The sequence below is a fragment of the Tribolium castaneum genome, chromosome 2 (genome assembly GCF_031307605.1).
Source record: "Tribolium castaneum strain GA2 chromosome 2, icTriCast1.1, whole genome shotgun sequence".
Lineage (NCBI taxonomy): Eukaryota > Metazoa > Arthropoda > Insecta > Coleoptera > Tenebrionidae > Tribolium > Tribolium castaneum.
In genome coordinates this window covers 22086811-22106627 of record NC_087395.1, presented here as the reverse complement: position 1 = coordinate 22106627, position 19817 = coordinate 22086811, and the positions used below count along the sequence as shown (strand labels likewise).

At 35.9% G+C, this 19817-nt stretch overlaps 1 protein-coding gene and 1 long non-coding RNA gene across 7 annotated transcripts in view; one reads left to right on the top strand and one right to left on the bottom strand.

The window, feature by feature from the left end:
- Positions 1–19817, top strand: part of Epac (Exchange protein directly activated by cAMP) — a 47362-nt gene that overhangs the window by 24351 nt on the left and 3194 nt on the right. For 2 of the 6 annotated variants that reach the window (XM_064355144.1, XM_008199812.3), the window contains exons 3-15: positions 1953–2044; positions 10699–10845; positions 12821–12872; positions 15409–15579; positions 15630–15800; positions 15854–16037; positions 16084–16229; positions 17690–17834; positions 17882–18064; positions 18111–18305; positions 18367–18600; positions 18651–18772; positions 18816–19066. In XM_064355144.1, the coding sequence (XP_064211214.1) occupies positions 1953–2044; positions 10699–10845; positions 12821–12872; positions 15409–15579; positions 15630–15800; positions 15854–16037; positions 16084–16229; positions 17690–17834; positions 17882–18064; positions 18111–18305; positions 18367–18600; positions 18651–18772; positions 18816–19066 (2093 nt within the window). Of the gene's footprint in view, positions 1–616; positions 759–1952; positions 2045–6312; positions 6680–10698; positions 10846–12820; positions 12873–13402; positions 13575–15408; positions 15580–15629; positions 15801–15853; positions 16038–16083; positions 16230–17689; positions 17835–17881; positions 18065–18110; positions 18306–18366; positions 18601–18650; positions 18773–18815; positions 19067–19817 lie in introns of those variants that run through there. The other 4 variants (XM_008199813.3, XM_008199814.3, XM_064355145.1 and 1 more) reach the window with 4 other exon arrangements.
- Positions 9146–9756, bottom strand: LOC107398681 (uncharacterized). Its single transcript, XR_001575479.2, has 2 exons — positions 9548–9756; positions 9146–9499 (listed from the first exon to the last, which is right to left on the bottom strand). It is a non-coding gene; the product is annotated as an uncharacterized LOC107398681 (long non-coding RNA).

The following is a 19817-nucleotide window of genomic DNA, read 5'->3' as shown; positions in this document are numbered from 1 at the left end:
AAAAATTAATAAGCAGCATTAAAGGTAATGAAGGAATATTATTAAAAGTAAAGCAGGGGAGAATTTATGACTGACTTTCCACTGAGCCAAGAATGTATTTTTTACTTAAAAAAAGCAAAACTAATTACGAGTTTAACTAAAATTTGGATTACGTCGAAAACTCAATAATCAACTTGAGAAATATTTGACCTCTAAAAAAGGATTAAAAAATTAGGTGTTTTTGTGGAAATTTTAAGAGAATAACAATTTAATGAAAGTAATTTCTTATTTAACATTTTTTTTTACGCTTTACTAAATAACAAAGAGATTTATACTTAGAAAGTTTAGAAAAGGATTTGTAAAGACTCTCAAGACTGATCCCGAAATATTGTGTCTAGTTACTATCTTACTTCAGTTTATAACAGTGATTTATAGGTTTTTTTAATACCAAATGTTCCGGAATCTCATTTTTCTCTGAGCAAAGTTATTCTGTTTCCTCTTAATCCAAAACATCGCTAGCAAACAACTGCATTTTCCGTAATTAAAATTTCACAAATATTTAATCAGACAAATATTATTTTGTTTATGTCAACTACAATATTTAGACGTAGCAACAGTCCGTTAATTACGCGTTGTTTGTGCTAACTGTTTTCATTTCCACAAGTAAATATCACTTGTGTGTTTTACAAAAATTGTGCTAGTTTTCAAATAGCACCATATCCAAGTTTGATCCGTTTTCCGGAAGTTCTAAACTGACTTCGTTTTATTTTGGAACAAAGGTGAGAGTTTTAAGTTTGAGAATTTTCCGATTTATCGCTAGAATCCGGAATTATCACGTCCTAATAAATTATTAATGATCTTCGGCCAAGCCGCCGTCAGAAGTCGGCGATATTTCGTGTTTGATCTGTTTCAGAGCCACATTGCTCTTTCAGCAGTCCGATTTCATTTTCCGTATCAAGAAGCAGAAATGTTATGGCCACAATATTTTCGAAAATTTGCTTTGAATCGATAGGAAATCGCAGTGCGCTTTGTGCGGGGTTACCTAATATGACTGCGTTATTCCATTCAATTCCACAAATGCAATTGGATTTTCTAAAGATAGACTTGGTCTGCTTGAGCTCGAGTTTGGGGAGATGATTAATAAATGGGACGACATAAGCAAACGTTTAAATTGTTTCGCGTTCGCTTTTAGCAACTTCGAGTTTAATTAGCGCAACTAACAGCGGTTTTTTCATTGTCTGCGACACGTTTTTCGCGGTCGAATTCCAGCCGAGTTGCAATTTTGTTAATAAAGTTACGTCCCACTATAATTGAAGCAAATGCAAGACACGGGAAACTTAATAGATGTTGGGATAAATTCTCTTTAGGAGGTCGTAAATAAAGGGTCGAATTATTACAGAGGCAGTTTGCTGCAAATAAACAATCTCCTGATTGTGGTAATCTAATAGCAGAGCGCACCTCGTTATAAGTCATAATGAAGATCATCTCTGAAATAAATTGAGAGAGTCCTCTTGTGTTACATCCTTGAGGAGCGTTCTTTGGAAGGATTTAGTGAAAAGCTTTTTCAATTACTTACCGTCTAACACGTTCTATTGGCCTTTCAATGCCCTCGAAAACAGAGTGCTTCCTTTGAAAATGTAAATAATATTCAGAGGGAAGTGAGGATTTAAATAACAAGAGTTCTAATATCGGAGCTTTGGGGTTATTATCTGGCGTTATCTCGAGTCAACGTCACTCGCAGACTTGGTTCGGGAAGTGTGGATTTTTCCCAATCAATAATTAATCCAACTAACGGAAATCTTGCGTTTAGAGTTTAATTAGTTAGATTGTTGCTATTTTGTAGCCCCAAGTTTAATTACCAGTTTAAAGCGACTGCATTTTTCCCGGCTTATTTAATAATAATTGCCAACTTTTCTAATTAACGCTCGAGGATCGATTGTGTGTTTTTAAATGAAGGAATGTTTTTCTTGCAGTGTTTCGACAAGGCGACAAGGGAAAATGCTGGTACGCTGTAATGGCCGGGACTTTGGAAGTGAGGATAATTCCACCCGAAAGTGATACAAAGGTATGCAAATGATATTTCACAGTTTCATGCATTTCGAACGGAAACAGCTTCTTCTAGCCGATTTTTTTATAAATACTGGTTAATACCTTTCAGTTATTTGTGGCCAAATTTATGCAAGATAATTCCGTGAATGCTCGAAATTACTGCTTTCGAATTAACTTTTTATTTATGAAAATTTATGCGGTGGCAAGATTTTACCCTTCAAGGGTATTAATTGCATTTCTGATTGCTACCAACAAACATTTGATTAATTCTCCGGCGAGAAACTCGGGATATCTGAGGTAAAAGAGCAATAAGTCACTGTAATGTGAGAAAGCAATGATATATGTCGTGGAGTGGCCCTCGCTTTTATTTGCTTTTTCAGTTGGGAGATATGCGAATAATAAATTACCCCAACTTGGAGCATAAGTTTTGTTTTTCGCCAAAATTTTCGGTTGTAACCGTAATCACGCATCTGTGTACGCTTTAACTGACACAAATTTCGGCTTTGCAAAATCAATACCCTGCTAAAAGCGATGAAGGATGTTAATAAAATTATTGGGGCTCGGTAGACCATCAATAAACTGTAACATCAATCGTGGTTGAGTGTTATTCTGGCTGTCTCTCTTTTTTGAATAAATAGAAGCGCCTGAAAATTTCAATTATATCAAAGCATTGAATCGTGAATTCAACTTTGATTATCCTCATTAATTCGAGACGACGAGTCTGAAAAAATCTTGAATGCTCTTTTACCAACCCTTCTTTGAAATGTGGACGGATTATAAAAAATATTTATTTATTTGACTCCTTTGCCGCAGTGAAAGCAAATTAATGCGCTACGTGATGAAAAATAGAGTAATTTCAATGTTGTACATAAAACTTTATCCGAGAAATAAATGGACATTGGCTGAAAAGAGATTTTTCCGCTTTGTGGTTTGAAAACAGGTAGGAAATTGTGCTCGGTTTGTGATCCAGCTGCAAAACTAGCTGATTTGAAAACGAAAAATGCACTGCATTGAAAATGCTTCCAGAGATAGGGCTAGCAAATGGCTGAAGAGAACTAAAATTTATCAAAGCAGTAATAACATAAATAAATCAACATTGGAAGCGCTAAATTGCTAATTAATTTGTATTAATTTTCCACGTTCTCATTAATATCGAAATTTCCGCCTGGCATTAATTCCAAAATCGGGGTTAAAACTGATTTTCCATAAAAAAATCCTGTAGTAATTAATAAAGTTGGAAGTGTTTTTAAGAATAGCAAATTGAATTACCCCATGCCCGTATAACTTCCTTTATTTGAAGTGCTTCAAGTTTCTATTCGCGTTATTTCCACAATTACGGTCGCTGCAATTGCACCATTGATTACCGTTAAATTTGCAATTTATTGACACGAGCGTAGTTTAATTCCGTGCCGCGTCTAAATTTACTCAATTCATGTTCAATTCTGCAAAGTGCATATCGCAAACCAGAATTTTCATCGAAAACAAAGCAATTCCTTAACAGCCGCCATCGACTCCTGTTTTCCGGAACACAATTTATTTCCCGCACTTGCATCGATTCCGTGCACAAACGACCTCCGCCGATAAATTATGCAACCAACAATACACCGAGCACGAGTATTCGGGTAATCCCCCACTCTTTGGTGCATTAACATGCAACGACATGAACGTTTTACCCGGAAAAATAAATATGGCAATAACTAGCGTTATTTTGTTGCGAGGTGAGAAAAGAAAAATAAACGCATATCCGCGCTCGTAAAGGGTGTTATTTATCTGGAGGGAATGGAGGTTTATTTCTGGTATGATATGATTAGTTGGGGAAGCGTTAAACGCATTATGGATGCAGGCCGGGATCGTTCCGAGGCATTTCGAATCCTGTTTTGATCACATGTTGATTACAAAGTGCTTATAATTGAATTCGATATATTCGAATGGTTGCTTCCGAACGAATTAATAAATTAATTGATTCAATAACATTTGGAGCGTTGAGGGCACGGGATTATCAACGTGATAAATGTCTTCAATATGACCACATTTTGGCCCAAGTGTTATCCTTGGAGAATTAACTTACAGTCAAAAGCTTCTACACGGTGTGACTACTTGAAATGTATTAAGTTAACAATGTTTTCGTTGACAGCTTAGCTGCATATATTTTACTTATGAGAGAACTTGTGTACATAAAGCTTAAAGCTGGTAACGCTAACACTGATACTGCTAATGTTGTTTTACGATGTGGAGAGTATATTGGAGTCTGTCTTATCATATCACACTGGAACATAGGGCCAGGACTTGGATTTTCCCACAGACGGTCACGAAATTATTCGAGCGGTGTTGTTTCAAGCAACGAAATGTGACGTATAAATTTGTAATGCGAGCTTAAATAAATAAAAAAGTACAAGACTGTGTAGTTTTTTTATACTGTTTCAAGAGAAATTTCTCGGGTAAATAATATCTCGAACTTAGGGATCAACTACGTTTCGTTTATTTTTAATCCCGTAGTTTAGCTAATAATTAGACAATAACATTTATTGGGAGAATTAATTAGAAACTATAGAAAATGTGGTAAAAAGGCTGGAATTTTAGACAAATTGGGTTTAGATTGAGTAAAAATTGTGTATACAAGAGACAAGGAAATTTAATTTCAGGTCTTAATAAAAGAAAATGAGGAGATTGAGTTACGGTAATAAGTTTGGGGTCAAAGAACTCAGGTTAGCTCGTTCAGAATGCAAAAAACGTCTCCCAGAAATAAAAATAAAATTTGCTCTAATTTAAAAATAGTAAATGAAGCGAACGTATTTTAGCAAAGTATGTGCAAAAATAAGTCAATTTCAATTAAAATAAAGCGTATTAAAAGCTATTCCCAGAAGATTTTTCTAGTTTTGAAGCAAGAAAAAAAATATGGCATTATGGCATTAACTTAATCTTTGATTACAGTTTTAAAAATATCTTTTGAATTCAAAACAAATTGTAGAAAAAACATGTATTTAATTCACAAATTCAGTAATGTAGTTTTAATCTTGTTTGTATATTTTCAGCCGTATTTTTGTATAGTAGTTTTATTTATTTATATATTTTTTAAATCCATTTTTACTTAATTAATTATAACATCTTTAAGATCTTGGATTTTATTGTATTTCCAAAAGTGCTCCGCAAAACATTTCCCTTATTTTCGAATCAAATTTGTGTTGTATTTTTCTGTATTATTTTGTTTTTTTTTTGTATTTATTTTTCTGTATTTTTTCTGGATAAGAGCATCTCTCAAAAACTCAGCACTTCAAATGCGATTGTCCCAAAATCTTTTTTTTTTAGTAATAATTAAAACGTTCTACAAATATGAATAATCGAAAATATAAACCACTTTTTTTGCAGAAATTTATTGGCAGTGGAATTATGAAATTAGGAAACGTATAAGCTCGTATTTTTTGTTTTCTAGGTAAATCTTAGTTTAATTACTTGTACATTAAAGATAATCACAAGACAAGACTTTTTTAAATCATGGTAAAATGTGTTTTAAGTCCGAATTTTTGAATCTATTTTTGCGAACAAATACCAAATTTAATTTGCTTCATTAGAGTCGACGAAACTGTGTACCAAAAAAAAAACAATTTTTATCATCATCTCACTACCATATTCCCAGAACACGTAAGTTAATTGTTCATAATTTAACAGGGATGTGTAGAGCTTAATTACGAGTTAAGGCTCTACTCGATAATTACATTAACCGGTAAGTACTCTCACCATCAGGTAGAAATATTTAAATAACAATAACTTTCCCAAGCGTTAAACTTTAATAATCCGTGTGTAAGCAACAATTACAACGTGTTACATAAAAATAACAAATTACTCCGCTTTTGCAATTGTTATTGGAAACTCGGGTAATTTTGCGCAATTGCTTCAATTTATTCATTGTTTTGAACCCTGTTTGTGCAGCAGATCAAACGCTGCAATACCCAGAGTATATAGACACTGGGGTGAGCAGTACCACTAATTTTATCCAATCTTTGAGGACAAACCAACTAATTCGCTGAATTATTATTCAATTGACCACAAATACGAGCACCAGGGCTTCTGAAAACAACTTGTCTCCATTTCTAATTGGATTCGGTGATATCTAATTTCGGTTGTTGGTGTTGCGAAAGCCGATATTTCTCATCGGACCGCTGATGGAAGACCTCATTCGCTAACAATGCGTTCTCACCGTCGGAGAAGAGCCGCTGATATAACTTCCACCTCGATATTCCTGCTTAATTTCGTTCAGTTGATACGGAGGCAACTCGGTGTGTGCTCTAGATAATGGTTGTTTACTCGCGATGATAAAACCTTAATTTTTCGAAACAATGTTCCAGTGCGGAGCTGATCAATTCTTCCGGCTGGCGCGTGTTCCATTTCCGGTTAATTCAAATGTACGGTGCGGAAGCCTTATTTATTGTTAAATTAATTATTTGAAAGCTAATTGAACTGTCTCCACAGTTAGGCGACTTGAGCCACGTGGATAATTTATTTATATTTGCAACACGGATTCGCACTGTATGCTTTATCAGATTATCATGTTTATTTACTACTTGGTGGATAATTAATTCGTATTGATTTTGACGAATAAAATGTGAATATGTGGAACAAAAAGGGACGGTACAGGATACATCCAAATAAAAAGGTACACACTCAAATTAATTTCTAGTTTACATTCAATTATCTCATGCAGATTTTCTTCTATTTTTGCCCACATCAGCCTGAGAAATAATATTCCATTATATAATAGTGTAATAAACTGGAAAATGCCTTGTCGGAGATAAACTCTGGAATTTTTAATTTGGAGAAATCATATATTTAATTAAGTTTTGAACGTGGAGCAGTTGCGCTCCTTTAATTAATTATTAATTGTGCGAGTCCGGGTATAAACCCGAATTACGATATAAATGAACGTCAAGATTGCACTTTTTCGCTCCTAGCTCACAGCGAATTTAAAACGACTTCCAATTTTGTTAGAGTGGAGGAAATTAAAGCAACGTCGAAAATGCAAGCCCGTTTGATGTCCTTAATTTTGTTGCATGTTGTTTACAATAGAAAATTTTAAAAGAATGGCGCGACTAAAGTAGAAAATGCAACGCTCTAGTTGAATTTAGATTTTATTTTCTGATACGTTTGTACATAGTAACGCTTTATATTTATAATTCAGAAAGGAAGACTTTTATCTCTATAAATTTACGTAACTAAGTAGTGTCGTCACGTTGGATTCCCTGTGTAAACGAGAAAATTAAACAGATCTTTATCGTTGATGAGAATTATCGCGATTCCAAGTTTAGGAAATCTGTGTTGCTTTCAACAATTGCAGTTAATTGGCGCAGAAATTGGGACCAATTAAAATAAATTTTGGGACTACAACTTAATATTTAAACAAACTATTTAACAAACACAACCAGTAAAAAATCAAATTTTTGTAAAGAATTAAAACGTTAAAAAATAAGAAATAAAAAAATTACAATCTTTGGTCTTTGAAAAGCTTGCTACAACATCCCGAACTTGTAGCAGACAGTGACATAAAATTACAATCAAAATTTAATTGAAAATTCTTCTAAATAGCACGCTAATAATTTTTAAAGCTGCCTAAATAGCCTTGTTAACTACATAAATAATAAAAATATTCATGTTACTTACTCCAGTTCAGATTAAATTAACGATTTTTATGGCAATTTGTTACACTGCACGTAGTTTTATGCATCCTGCTTGCTCATTTGCAATTAAGCGTCCATAAATCTGTCGCTACCACTTGTAATTAACAGAAGTAAAAAGTGACTGAATGTAGGTAGAATCAGAAAAAGCGATATATGCACAAAGTTAACGAAGCTGCAAGCTGTGCATGCATTTTTGCCTGAAACCGGCACAGAGGTGTTCATAAATTCAAAATATGCAAATGTGTTGAAAAATTTACAGTTGCAAATGCAAAATTTCAGCCGCGTTTACTTGTTATAGAAAATGTCCGAACGTGTCAGAGCAGGAATTTAAGAAGTTTCGGTGTCTGTTTGATCCCTTCAGGGACGACTTTTGACGGCTTCTTGATGCAGCCATAAGAGGATTCAGTGTTTGTAAAAATGGAGGAGAGAATTTCATTACTTCCACATAAAGAATCTTCTCGTTATATTGAATAATCGGGTGAATTTATCACGCTTTAATTCCATCACGAAATGAAATTTTATGCGACGAAAATTTGCCAGCTTTCAGCACAAATATTCAATCGTGAGTGTTCGATTTAAGACAAGCATTTTTGCCAGTAACAAAATGTAAATTACTTAAAGTTGGCACCCACTTTGTCGCTTCTGGACTGCCCTCAAATCCGGTTTTATTCCCTACAAACTTAATTTGCTTAAAGATATAATAAAGAATGTTCCGCCTCCAATAAACCGGGATTATTGTAGGATTTGTGGGGAAATTGGCTGGCAGTGCCTCAAAGCGAGCTTTACTAACACTTTTTCTCCAATCTTTGTCTTTTCTTCCACGCGACACTTTTGTGGCTAATTGATTTGCACCACAACTGCTACTCTTGGACATACGAGATCGTGTCATAAATATGTAAATAGCAATTACGTCGAATAACGCTACAAGGCTAATTTGATATTCATTTGATTAATATCCTGATACATGCACTTACTTAAAAATAGTTGGATTACTGATGGGAATTTAGTCGGCATTTCCATACAGTTGTACCATTTTATTCAGCAAAACAGCAAACTTTATGATCCCCAATGAGGCCATATTTTAATTGAATTCCAACGGTAGTTTCTCGAGGGACGAGAATTGAGGTTGGACAAAACAAAACCGAAAACGGTTGCGCATAATTGTCGCTCAAACAACCGAAAATGCAATAAAACTACACTAGATTTCGGAACGTGTTTTAAAAAATAATATCAACACGTTATTTATTTTATTTGGCCAAAGGAGCTTCTAAATCCGCTTTGAAATTTAATAATGCCATACGCTGGAAAATTGCTAAATTTATGGCTCACTAAATGTGAATTCGAAAGTCCTTAAAATTAATAAATTTCCCATTGTTGAAAGGTAATGTAATTTTCAGCATAATAGCATCGTCATTCCCGCGTATGATCGGCCAAACAGAACGCCAATACTCCGAAAAACGCAATTTTCATTTTCATAAATTACACAAGTCGTAATAAAGTTGTGACACGAATAGAGATTACTCCGGCACGTAAACACTGAATAAATCATTGATATCGATATCACCTCATCCGTACGTTTAAGGAAAAACAAAGAGTCGTAAAGCCATCTCCCGGATTTATTTGCCCCAAGTCTTCGAGGTTATGGCGTTTGACCTGTGAGAAAAACCATTTCTATCAATCCGTTGTAACTCAAGCCGGACGTTTCTCTCCGGAGACTTTGAGAGTATTTACCATTGTACGCGAACACAAAGCGCTTGTCTCGAAACTTTTCAACTTTTCTGTTCAAATAACTCCCAACTTTGCTAAATTACAATAAAATAACTTCCCCACTTTCTAATTTAAATACCAACCGAATCTGCATGGTAATAGATTTGTTGAAAGCCAGACGCTCAAGCATCAAATTTTCATAAATGTCTGAAATATTGACAGTGACATACTTGTGATTCCGCTGTCTGCGCCAAATGATCTCTATTTCATGGCTGCTGTAGTAAATGAACCCGGCAGAAGCCGGGAGTTAATAATGCATAAACATTTCGTCTCGACCAAAGACGAGGGATATTAAGCAATTAAAATAGCGCAGAGATATTAAACATTGCAGGTTGAGTTTTTCACAACGAAATAAAAACGTACTCATCTTTTCCGTGCCAATTATTAATATCTAGCTTTGCTCATAAATAATTTTGCTTCTATTTTCTGGCGTCTCGTACTTCTTTTGAATATTTTAAAGTGCACTGTTACACACCTCTTAATGCACTTTCTATCTCTCAGTAATAAAATATAAGCTTTTTTTTATCCTGCTCAAGAGCTGGGCGCATGATATTTTTATTTTGATTTTTGAGAAATTTTTTCCAAAATCTTGGACATTTTCCTAACCAAAACTAAGTTATTTTTTGCTTTTGTGTGGCTTAAAGCCCACAGGAACACTGAATTTTTTTCCTCTTCATGCCAAACATTAAAAATCCAATTTTTCAAGCTTGATGAATAGAATGTTTGTCCACTCTCGCCCGTTTTACGGTTATCGTAAAATTTTTAACACGATAACGATTTTTTAGCAATTAACCTGAGCTGATCAAATATTTATCCGCAAAGCTAAAAGCTCGTAATTACAAACTGATAAAAAATAGAACGAACCGAAACACAAAGATGACGCCTTTGTCTCGCTCATTTCAAATTCACCGCACATTTTTGGTCTGATTTAAAAGTCAATTTGTCTTGCAGATTTCGCAAAGTTGGCTCCCACATACGCTTAAACATCGATTTCAGTCTTGTATTTATTTATCGGAGTTTGATGCAAAAGTGGTCAATTATGGTGGATGCGCCGGGTCAATCCGATTAAGAAAAGAATCAAAGACTGCAAAATCAATTACTTTGCTATTTTCTCGTGCTCGAAATCTAATTTTCCCGATTTTCATCAAGCAGACAAATAAATCGATTTAATTGACGCCGCCTTTCGTTGCTTTATTTATTAATTTGAACTTGATAACGAGGTGGCATTTTTCAGGTTCCTGTAACGCTGTGCACACTGGGGGTTGGAGCAACTTTTGGCGAATCAATCCTTCAGGATCTGCCCAGGGATACAACGGTCGTTACGCAAACAACGTGTGAATTGCTCCGGGTCGAACAACACGATTTCAAACTTATATGGGAGGTAAGGAAGTCACTTAAGGGCTACTTTCGGCCACCGATACGCTGATAAAATACGTTAGGGCCGAAGAAGCAACAATGTGAGCGATTTCACGTTTTTATTGTTCGAGTTGAGTGTGAGCGTAAATGCCGACATTTTTGTTTAATGGTCCAGTGAGACGAGTGATAGCGTTCTAAACAGAGACAATTTTGTTAAAGTTAAGCACCGTTGTTCGGATCGCATCATTCAAATGCTTGCTGAATCAATATTTGTTAGTCTTATTTCTTTGGAAGGCTCCGCGTTGTAATTAGCTCGCTTCTCATTACTTACCGCACTTTTATCGTGCCATTGTTTTTGCTATTGCTTTGTTAGGAATTATTGTTGTTTCATTCATTGTGCTATTATATCGTACATTCGCATTTTTATCAATACCGGTTTCCCATTATTGTGTCGAGTATTTTATACGTTATAGCGGCGTAAATTATCATTTTTGTCTTTTTTTTAATTAAACCGGAATTATAACGTATACATAATGACGTAGTTTGGTCCATGTTGTTTTATATTGATGCAGAAAGGAACCAAAAATTCATTATGTAACGGATGAAGTTTTCTTATATTTATTAATAAAGGCCGGATCTTTAGGTTTATTTTTATTCATTAAAAAATTTTTTAACAATATAAATATCGTAATTTTTTAATTTTATTTTTTTCAAGCTACTTAAAGTTATTTGGCGAATGAAGAAATACATTACAAGTTTAAAACAAAAACAAAATAAAAACTTTATTGTTAACATTTACTCACGTTTCAAAATGTCGTTTAGTTTTACTTTTTTATAATTTTTGTTTATTTTTTATTCTAATCTTTTCTTTCTTTATTTTTCTATCTTTGTGATTTGCAATTTAAACATTTTCCCCAAAGCACCTTCATTAGTTTTCCTCTTCTTTTCGCTGACTCCAGTTATCAGAAGTAATTAACTTTTTTATTTTATTTTGGTTTCGACAAAAATCGATTTCAATTTAAATATCACATTTCTATCAAATTCGACTGATTATTTTGGGCCACAAAGGCCAATTAATGTCAGCATTTGCTGACCTACAAACAGCATTATGATTCAAAAATAAAATAAACACTTTTATTTTATTAATCTACAAATTTTAATACGTTTATTGATTTTACATAAAAATGCAAATAGACTTTTGTTGATTTTTTGATTCACAAATGAGCTACTTATTTATGAAAATTTATAAATGAATACAGACTATTTTACTCCTTTCATAAGTTATAAATAGATGAATTGGATTTTTGCAACTCTATTTTAGTGGAAGCTGATAAAAATTTTAAAAGCTTATCAGAATACTAAATCATTTTGACGCGTAAATAGAAAAAGCTTGTTTGGTTATATTGAATGAATTGTTTCTGCTATCGCCGTATGACCTACGTTTAATGTTTAGTTCACTTTGCTTATTTGACTGGGTCGTGACATCCCTCGTTTTTTACTTGATCTAAATCGGTGGTATTTAAGTTCATTCTGACGAAAATCAGTTGGAATCTAAGTCAAATAAATTTCGCTGAAAGTTTCGCGTAAATTTTAAGTAGAGAACCTAATTATTTAGATTGCCTGCAACTCGTCGGGGAAGTAATTACAATTTAGAGTGAAGATATTTTAAGAAACCATTGAAGCGAATTAAGTGCGTTTTTTGCGCAACTGAATTGCCGACAATTAAGAAATGCGACTTTCTCTACTTGCTCGGCAATTAATTTGTGCGAATATAAGTTGCAAAGTTTCAGCGTGAAAATATTTGCATTTGCGATAAAAGCAAGGCCGATTTATTTTTGGCTAATGTCGAATAATTTCTATCTTATCAGATCATTATTGTGAACACACAAATAAACGCAAATGTCAACTAACTTGGCACGGCTCGAGCTTTCGGCCAGAATTAAGACAATTAGATGGGAATAAGGAATTTGTGCTAAATGTGGTCCCTTTCTTGTTTGCAGAAGAACAAGGAGTTGATGAACGACTTGGTGTCCAACTGCAAGCTCAAAAACGGTGAGTAAAAGCTCGATTTCATAATTATCTAAGCAAGATTGATGCGAATTAACACGGCTAATCAATCAAACTGTCGCAATTTGAAACTTCCAAAGCGGATTTTTGAGCAGGCACTATCCTCCTGGGATTTATTGCGCGATTTTTATTGTGGCCGCTTCCTGACGAAATGAAATGTGAAGGAACATTTTGCCAGAGTCAATAACGCGGAGAAATGACCAAGAAATAGCAGACTTGGAACAATGAACTATATTGAATCAATAGTCGTCAAGCTTTCTGTGCTCTATTAGCCCCCATTATTGGCGGAAAAACTGCCAAAATTCGCCCTGAATCCCCCACTGATGAGGCTGCTCTAATCAAATAATTTAATGTTTGTTGTACATCCAAATTAAGTGCGTGACTCGTGGAAAGCCCCATGCGGGGGTGACTTATGACTAATTCCCCCAACAACCCTCTCGCGACTAATTAGTTTCATCATCCGATAAAATCGTGAACCAGTTCGGTTCAGTTTCTAGCCGGTGTATTACGCGACAGTTTGTGACTACATTTTCGAGCCAAAGAAGTTTTATTACGCCGTATGTAGTGCACTACATTGTACGAATTTTATGTGTCTAGACGATAAATTTATTTATTCGGATACGGCCGCACAGCAATTGGGAAAATTCAAGGAGTGCTCCCGGAATTTATATAGCGTTGTGTTCCCGTGTAAGCTATTGAAATGAAATTTATATTTTGACGTTTATGGCTCGGAAATGACGAGCTGACTTTGCAGTTTATTTCCGGTTTTTCACAATTTAACAAACATTTTTTTATGCAAGTAAGGTGCCGCCTCTCAAAGCCGGGGCTCTTTTATTCTATTTGTCCGTCTTGATGCATCCCATTACTCTAGTTTTCTTTCAAGCTATCACTCCTTTATGCGTTATTTTCTTTGTGTTGAAAATTCTAATGAATACAGTTTTCTTGGAGAAATTGTATTGAATCGGCTTTTTAACTAAACAAAGCTGCGTCTGAAATAAAAGCACCAAGTCTAAGCTAATTAATCTTCAATCGCCGTTTTTATACAAAGCCATAAAACTCCCGATTTCGCTTCAAGATTGGCAATTTTTAACATAATTAAAAAATCGATGAACTGGCACACGGATATGCCAGTAACAAATTGCTGGTTTTAATCTGCGAGTCTTGCATATTTCATGAGGAAATTATTAATGACACCCTCAGGTATGCATCAAAACTAGGGTAATATTTTTTACTTGTTGTGGGAGTTTGGGGAGTTATTAAAATAAGACAGTGATGGCATGTCAAGGGAGGGCTAATGGTACGAGTATTAATTAGTAATAAAAACTTTTCAGCGCTCTTTGGAAAAACTTTAATGAACAAGAACTCTCCAGTCTAAGAAAACTAAAGGAGGGTTAAATACTAATTAATACAAACTCTTAAAAATACGAAATTATTTGAAAACTCCAACCCCACAATAAATTTCGCAATTGAAATCTTGGAAAATTTATAAAAATACAATATTTTTTGATTTATAAATCCAAAAGTTTCAAAAATGAAAAATGTGAGTGTAAATTTGAACTCATACAGGAAAAAAATAAAAAATGCGTTATTTGAGGATCGTCGAGTGGAGTAAAAATTTCAAAAGGAATGAATCAAAAACATATAAAAACCACATTGATTTCTATTAGAACACGTCAAAAAAAATCAAAATTCCTAGAAACCTGATGATAATTTCGAAAAAATGTGATACAGAGACTCTGAAGTAGCCAAATAACATAAATCTCAGATTCCTTAAAACACTCGAACCAGTAGAAAATCAGAAATATTTTTAAACAGAAAAATACCGATGTAAAACATTTATTTCCTTTTTCAAAACCTGAAAATATTTTGATTTGCACAACTGAAATAAACTTACGACTAGTAAAACTGCAGAAAATAAATAATAAAAACATTCTATAAAATAGCATAAAATCCCATAAAATCACAGGCAATCACTCTTTAGGGCCTAAACGATTCGTTTAGGAAATCTCAATGCATAAACCCCCTAAGTACTTGAAAACTAAGAACGCAGTTAATCTTCAAAACTTAAAAAAAAGAATAAAAATCGCAATTTTAAAAAACGAAGTATATTACGTGAGTATTGCATCGAAATTCCAAAAAAATTAAGAATAAACCTAAAATCGATTTCTACGTGACAAAACCAAAAGGACTTAAAAAACCTTCAAATCAACCACAACTAGAAATTAAAAAACGCAAACAACTGAAAAATCGAAACTTTATAGCACTTCCTGACATAAAAGCCTAAAAATTGTATTGATTCCTTTTCACTTGCATGAAATCAAAAGCTGTAAAAAGTTTTGAACTAGAAATCATATCTGCAAAATGATTCAGGAGTCAAAACAATGCAATCGAAAACCTTAGGAAATTGAAACCATTATTTCCAATCTCCATGCCCCGTAACTTTTAAAAATATGAGCGAATCTTTTGGGAAAACAACCCCGTTTAAAGTTTGGTTGTCTTAAAGTCGGAACAATTGTTCCAGGTTTCGGCACAGCCGTCAGCGGCTCTAAAGGTGTGGGCATGCAGCAGCCCATCTCGCCGCCCCCTCGCCGATCAATGTCTCCCGACCAGCCAAATCCAGCTGAACCAATAACCGAGTCACCAAGCACAATAATCGGCCGCATCGGATGGGCCTTACGAACCCTCCTCCTCTGTAAGCCCGCACCTCCCTACTCAAACAAAAAACCACCCCGTCTTTTCCAGCCCAGAACACGTGTCTCAAGGACCGTAAAGTGTCCGGCCGGCTCGTCCGCCGCTGCGCCCCCGGGACGGAGCTCGTGGACTGGCTGCTGGGCCTCTCCTCCAGCATCCACACCCGCGCCCAGGCGGCCGGCATGTGGCAAGCCCTGCTGGAAGAAGGGGTCATTTCTCACGGTTTGTGCCGCGATTTATGTGGGTATTGTTGTCGAAAGGGCGGTTTGTTGCAGTGAGCAAGGAGCAGCCGTTCAAGGATAAGTGCTTCCTGTACAGGTTTTGGCAGGATGAGGAGGGGCCGACGTCGCTGCCGCCGCTGGAGGACGTCGCGACGGCCGAGGAGCAGATCCAGGACTCCTTGGGGACGCTCATCCACCGGGGGCCCGACGCCGTGCTGCGGATGATCCTCAGGAAACAGTGAGTGGCGGCTGGGGTAACGAGGGGTTATTGATCGGATTTGCAGGAGTCATGAAAGGACGCCGGATGATTTAGAGACAATATATGAAGAGCTGCTTCATATTCGAGCGCTGGCTCACCTGTCCAACTCGGTGAAAAGGGAATTGTCTTCGGTCATTGTTTTTGAAGCGCATCCGAGAGCGGGCACTGTGTGTAAGTTACTCTGAATGAGGCACTGTTATTAATCATTTCGTTGTTGTGCTACATCTACGTTTTCGACATGAATATGATATTAAAAACTCACTTTTTATAACTCAAATAAAAAGTTGGGGAGGTGCGGGGAAAAGTTTATGTCTGCAGGGGCGAAAGGACATGTCGCAGATTTTGTTTGAAAAATAACAAATCTGTTTCACCATAACAGCAGTGTCACAACCAGGCACTGGAATTCTACCACTTTGTGTAACTATGCAAAGTCAAACGCAAAGTTTATACAGTTGTATCGACATTGGAATTCTAAATTATTTGTGAAGTCTTGAAATAGAGACGTTTTGTACAACTTTTAAAAGAATATCCATCTATATCCTTTTTAGCTCTTTTTGATCACAATTGAAAAAATATTGTGCTATTCTCAAGTCAATGACAGAAGCAAAATAGCAATATTTTCCAGTTTAAAAATTTAATAAACTTTACGTATAAATTTATGTTCGTAGGAAAGACTTTTTTATTTGCTGTTGATTTTAACCCTTAATCAAAAATGTATTTCAAGAAGATTTATCAACACGATACAATTTTTTTTAGAATAAGAATACAGTTTTTTTAAAAAGCATAATAATAATATTTGAGCTAGTTTGTTAGGGCTTTTCTCTGACATCCCCCTGTATATGAGACTATTCATCAAAACACAGCGCAGTTTTTTAAGGCCAATTGAAAAATGTAATACCTATTGCAAGTAAAAATAACAATTTTAAACAAATTTTAAGAACATATGTAGATAGATTTTCACTTCGTCTGGAGATAATTCTATGTTGTTAGGACATCCAGTTATACAATAAAAAAATGATTATTTATTATCCTATTACAAGAGTAAAAACATGTCCAAAAGGATGATTATCCAAATGGTATTGTATCAAAGTTTTCTAGAATAACTCCCTAGAATAACAAGCGTGGAGAAACACTTAATTTTTTATTTTTGCATTTGAAAAGACTTTTAAATTTAAACTTTAAACTAACACACAAGTTTTTTTCAACACTTGTTATTTTCATTTATCGTACCGGCATAACGCAATATGTATTAGAAAAGTGAAAGAAAAAACACAACAAACTCTCCTTGTTAGAAAATTAACTTTTTGAGCCAGATTTTAAACAATTAAAATAAATGAAACAACAATATCTTTGTGAGATACGCGAATGCAGCCACATTTGAATTTTTATCTTACGGAATCCTCTACAGCACGATTTTTTATGCCTTTATCCAATGTCTCACATCTGTTTATTTCGTTCGCCATAAATTTTAATTCCGATTTTCACTAAACCTGTCTTCCTTTGTCCGTAAACAGCATCAAAATCGGCTCTCTCGAGGCACGCAACAGGATTTATTGTCCTTTTCGCGTTGACTTTTGAGTCATAACATAACCGCCTTTCATCTCTTCTACATTACAAAATGTCTCTTTCAGTATTTCATCAAGGCGACGAGGGTAGATCTTGGTACATTATAGTCCGAGGTTCGGTGGACGTTGTCATCCACGGCAAAGGCACGGTAAACACCTTGCATGAAGGGGACGATTTCGGCAAACTCGCCCTTATCAATGACGCCCCAAGGTGAAACCCGCCCCCGATTTGTAACCGAATTACCCCGTTTATTCCAGAGCTGCGACGATAGTTTTACGGGAGAACAATTGTCACTTCTTGCGCGTCGATAAGGAGAATTTTAACCGAATTCTGAGGGATGTCGAAGCGAACACCGTGCGATTGAAAGAACACGGGAAGGACGTGCTCATCCTGGAAAAAATTAACACGCCCACCAAGCAGATTTTTAGCTCACATTTCAAGTAATGTTTTTTTCGGTCGGGGTTTGTTATTTGGGGGCGGTTTTAGGTACACTGTGATGGCAGGAACGCCGCAAAAGATGCTCGAGCACCTGCTCGAGACCAGACTTGACGGGAGAGGGACCATGGGAGGAGGGGACAATTTTATTATTACGTCGGCACAAGATCCCTTTTTGGACGACTTTTTACTCACACACATTGTGTTCATTCCCACCCACCAACTCATCGCAGAGCTGGACAATTAATATCCTTTTCAGAGCTGTTTTTAACGCGATAATAAACCAATTTTCCTTAGCACTGTGTACCTATAGGATAGATTCGTCAAACCAGGACAAGGAGTTCGTCCTGGCGTGCAAACGCCGCGTGATCCAGTTCGTCTACCGCTGGGTGACGACCATCCGGCACCCGGTGTTCGAGGACGACGTGGCCGTGGAGTTCCTGGACGACCTGGCCTCGGAACTGGAGTCGGACTGCATCCAGTGGAACGCTCTGCAAGAGGAAGCCTCTCTAATGCACCACGTCATGTCGCAGCTGCGAAGGTAAATATTATCTCTCGTCTCTCCCAATTACGTGAACGTTTCTCCACAAGATACCAAGAGGACAGGAAAGCGCACGAGGGACAGAAATGGAAGCTGCCGCCGTGCGGCCAACCCATCAGTTTGTTCAGCGGAAATGAGACGAACCGAACAATAATAATGCCTCAGGATGATAGTAAGGACTGGAGGATGCTGGAGTTTTTAGCTTTGTGTCCCAGTTATTTTCAGGGTTTACTGCGCTGACCATACCTACTGTACTTTGAGATTGCCGGTGGATACGACCGCTGAAACCATTAAAATCGTCGCGGCTGAAAAACTCAAAATGAGGTCCACGGATGAGCTGCTGCTGGTCGAGGTCAAGTCTAACGGGGAGAGGGTCACTTTTAAAGACAACGATATTAGCATACCGACGGCGCTTTCGCTCAACGGCAGGATTTTCGTCTCCCCGAAGGACCATCTGGACGCTCTGGTGAGTGACATCCCATTACAAAGACCATTTTTTGTTTTATGTAAATTTAAATAAAAAAATTATTTCTGCGAATTCCATGTCTCAGTTTACGTGTTATGCTCGTTTTCTATAAAATTTAAAATTTTGAAATTGTTTACTCAAAAATTTCTTAGAAGACTTTAATTCTTCAGTAAAAAAATTCATAACTCAAGTCCTAGGGCAAAACGGTTTGTTTCGAATTTTCATTTTCTCAAAAAACGAGACTCCAAGATGCACTACGTCTCTTATTTCCATTCTTTTGACTTCGCCCGAAATCGATATCTGCGTCGCGTCGACATTTAATTGCGATTTATGTAATTTGGGAAACAAGATAACGTCCTGTGATAAAACACGCCGTGTGTTAAGTGTTCGCTCTTAGCTAAGAGCACATCCGTGTTTTCTGAATGCATTAAAAGCGAGTCTGCGATGTGTTTCCGTCATAAATTTTGAATATTTTTGACTTTAATTCAGTTAGGTTTGGTATAATTTGCCTGAAAGAAGCAAATTATTTTAAAGTTGTTAATGAAAGTGTTAATGTAATTATTTTCATGCAAATACCCATTACAGACTTCGGTAATGAGTACCTTTATAATTCTGCACCGTTGATGAGTTTCAGGTCTTAGTACAAACTAAACTTAACTCGTGGCCAAGTTTATGCAATTACGAATTAATGTACAAGAAATTGTGTTGCGAGTTGCGAAGTTTCAAATTGCATTGTCAATCGATGGCACTA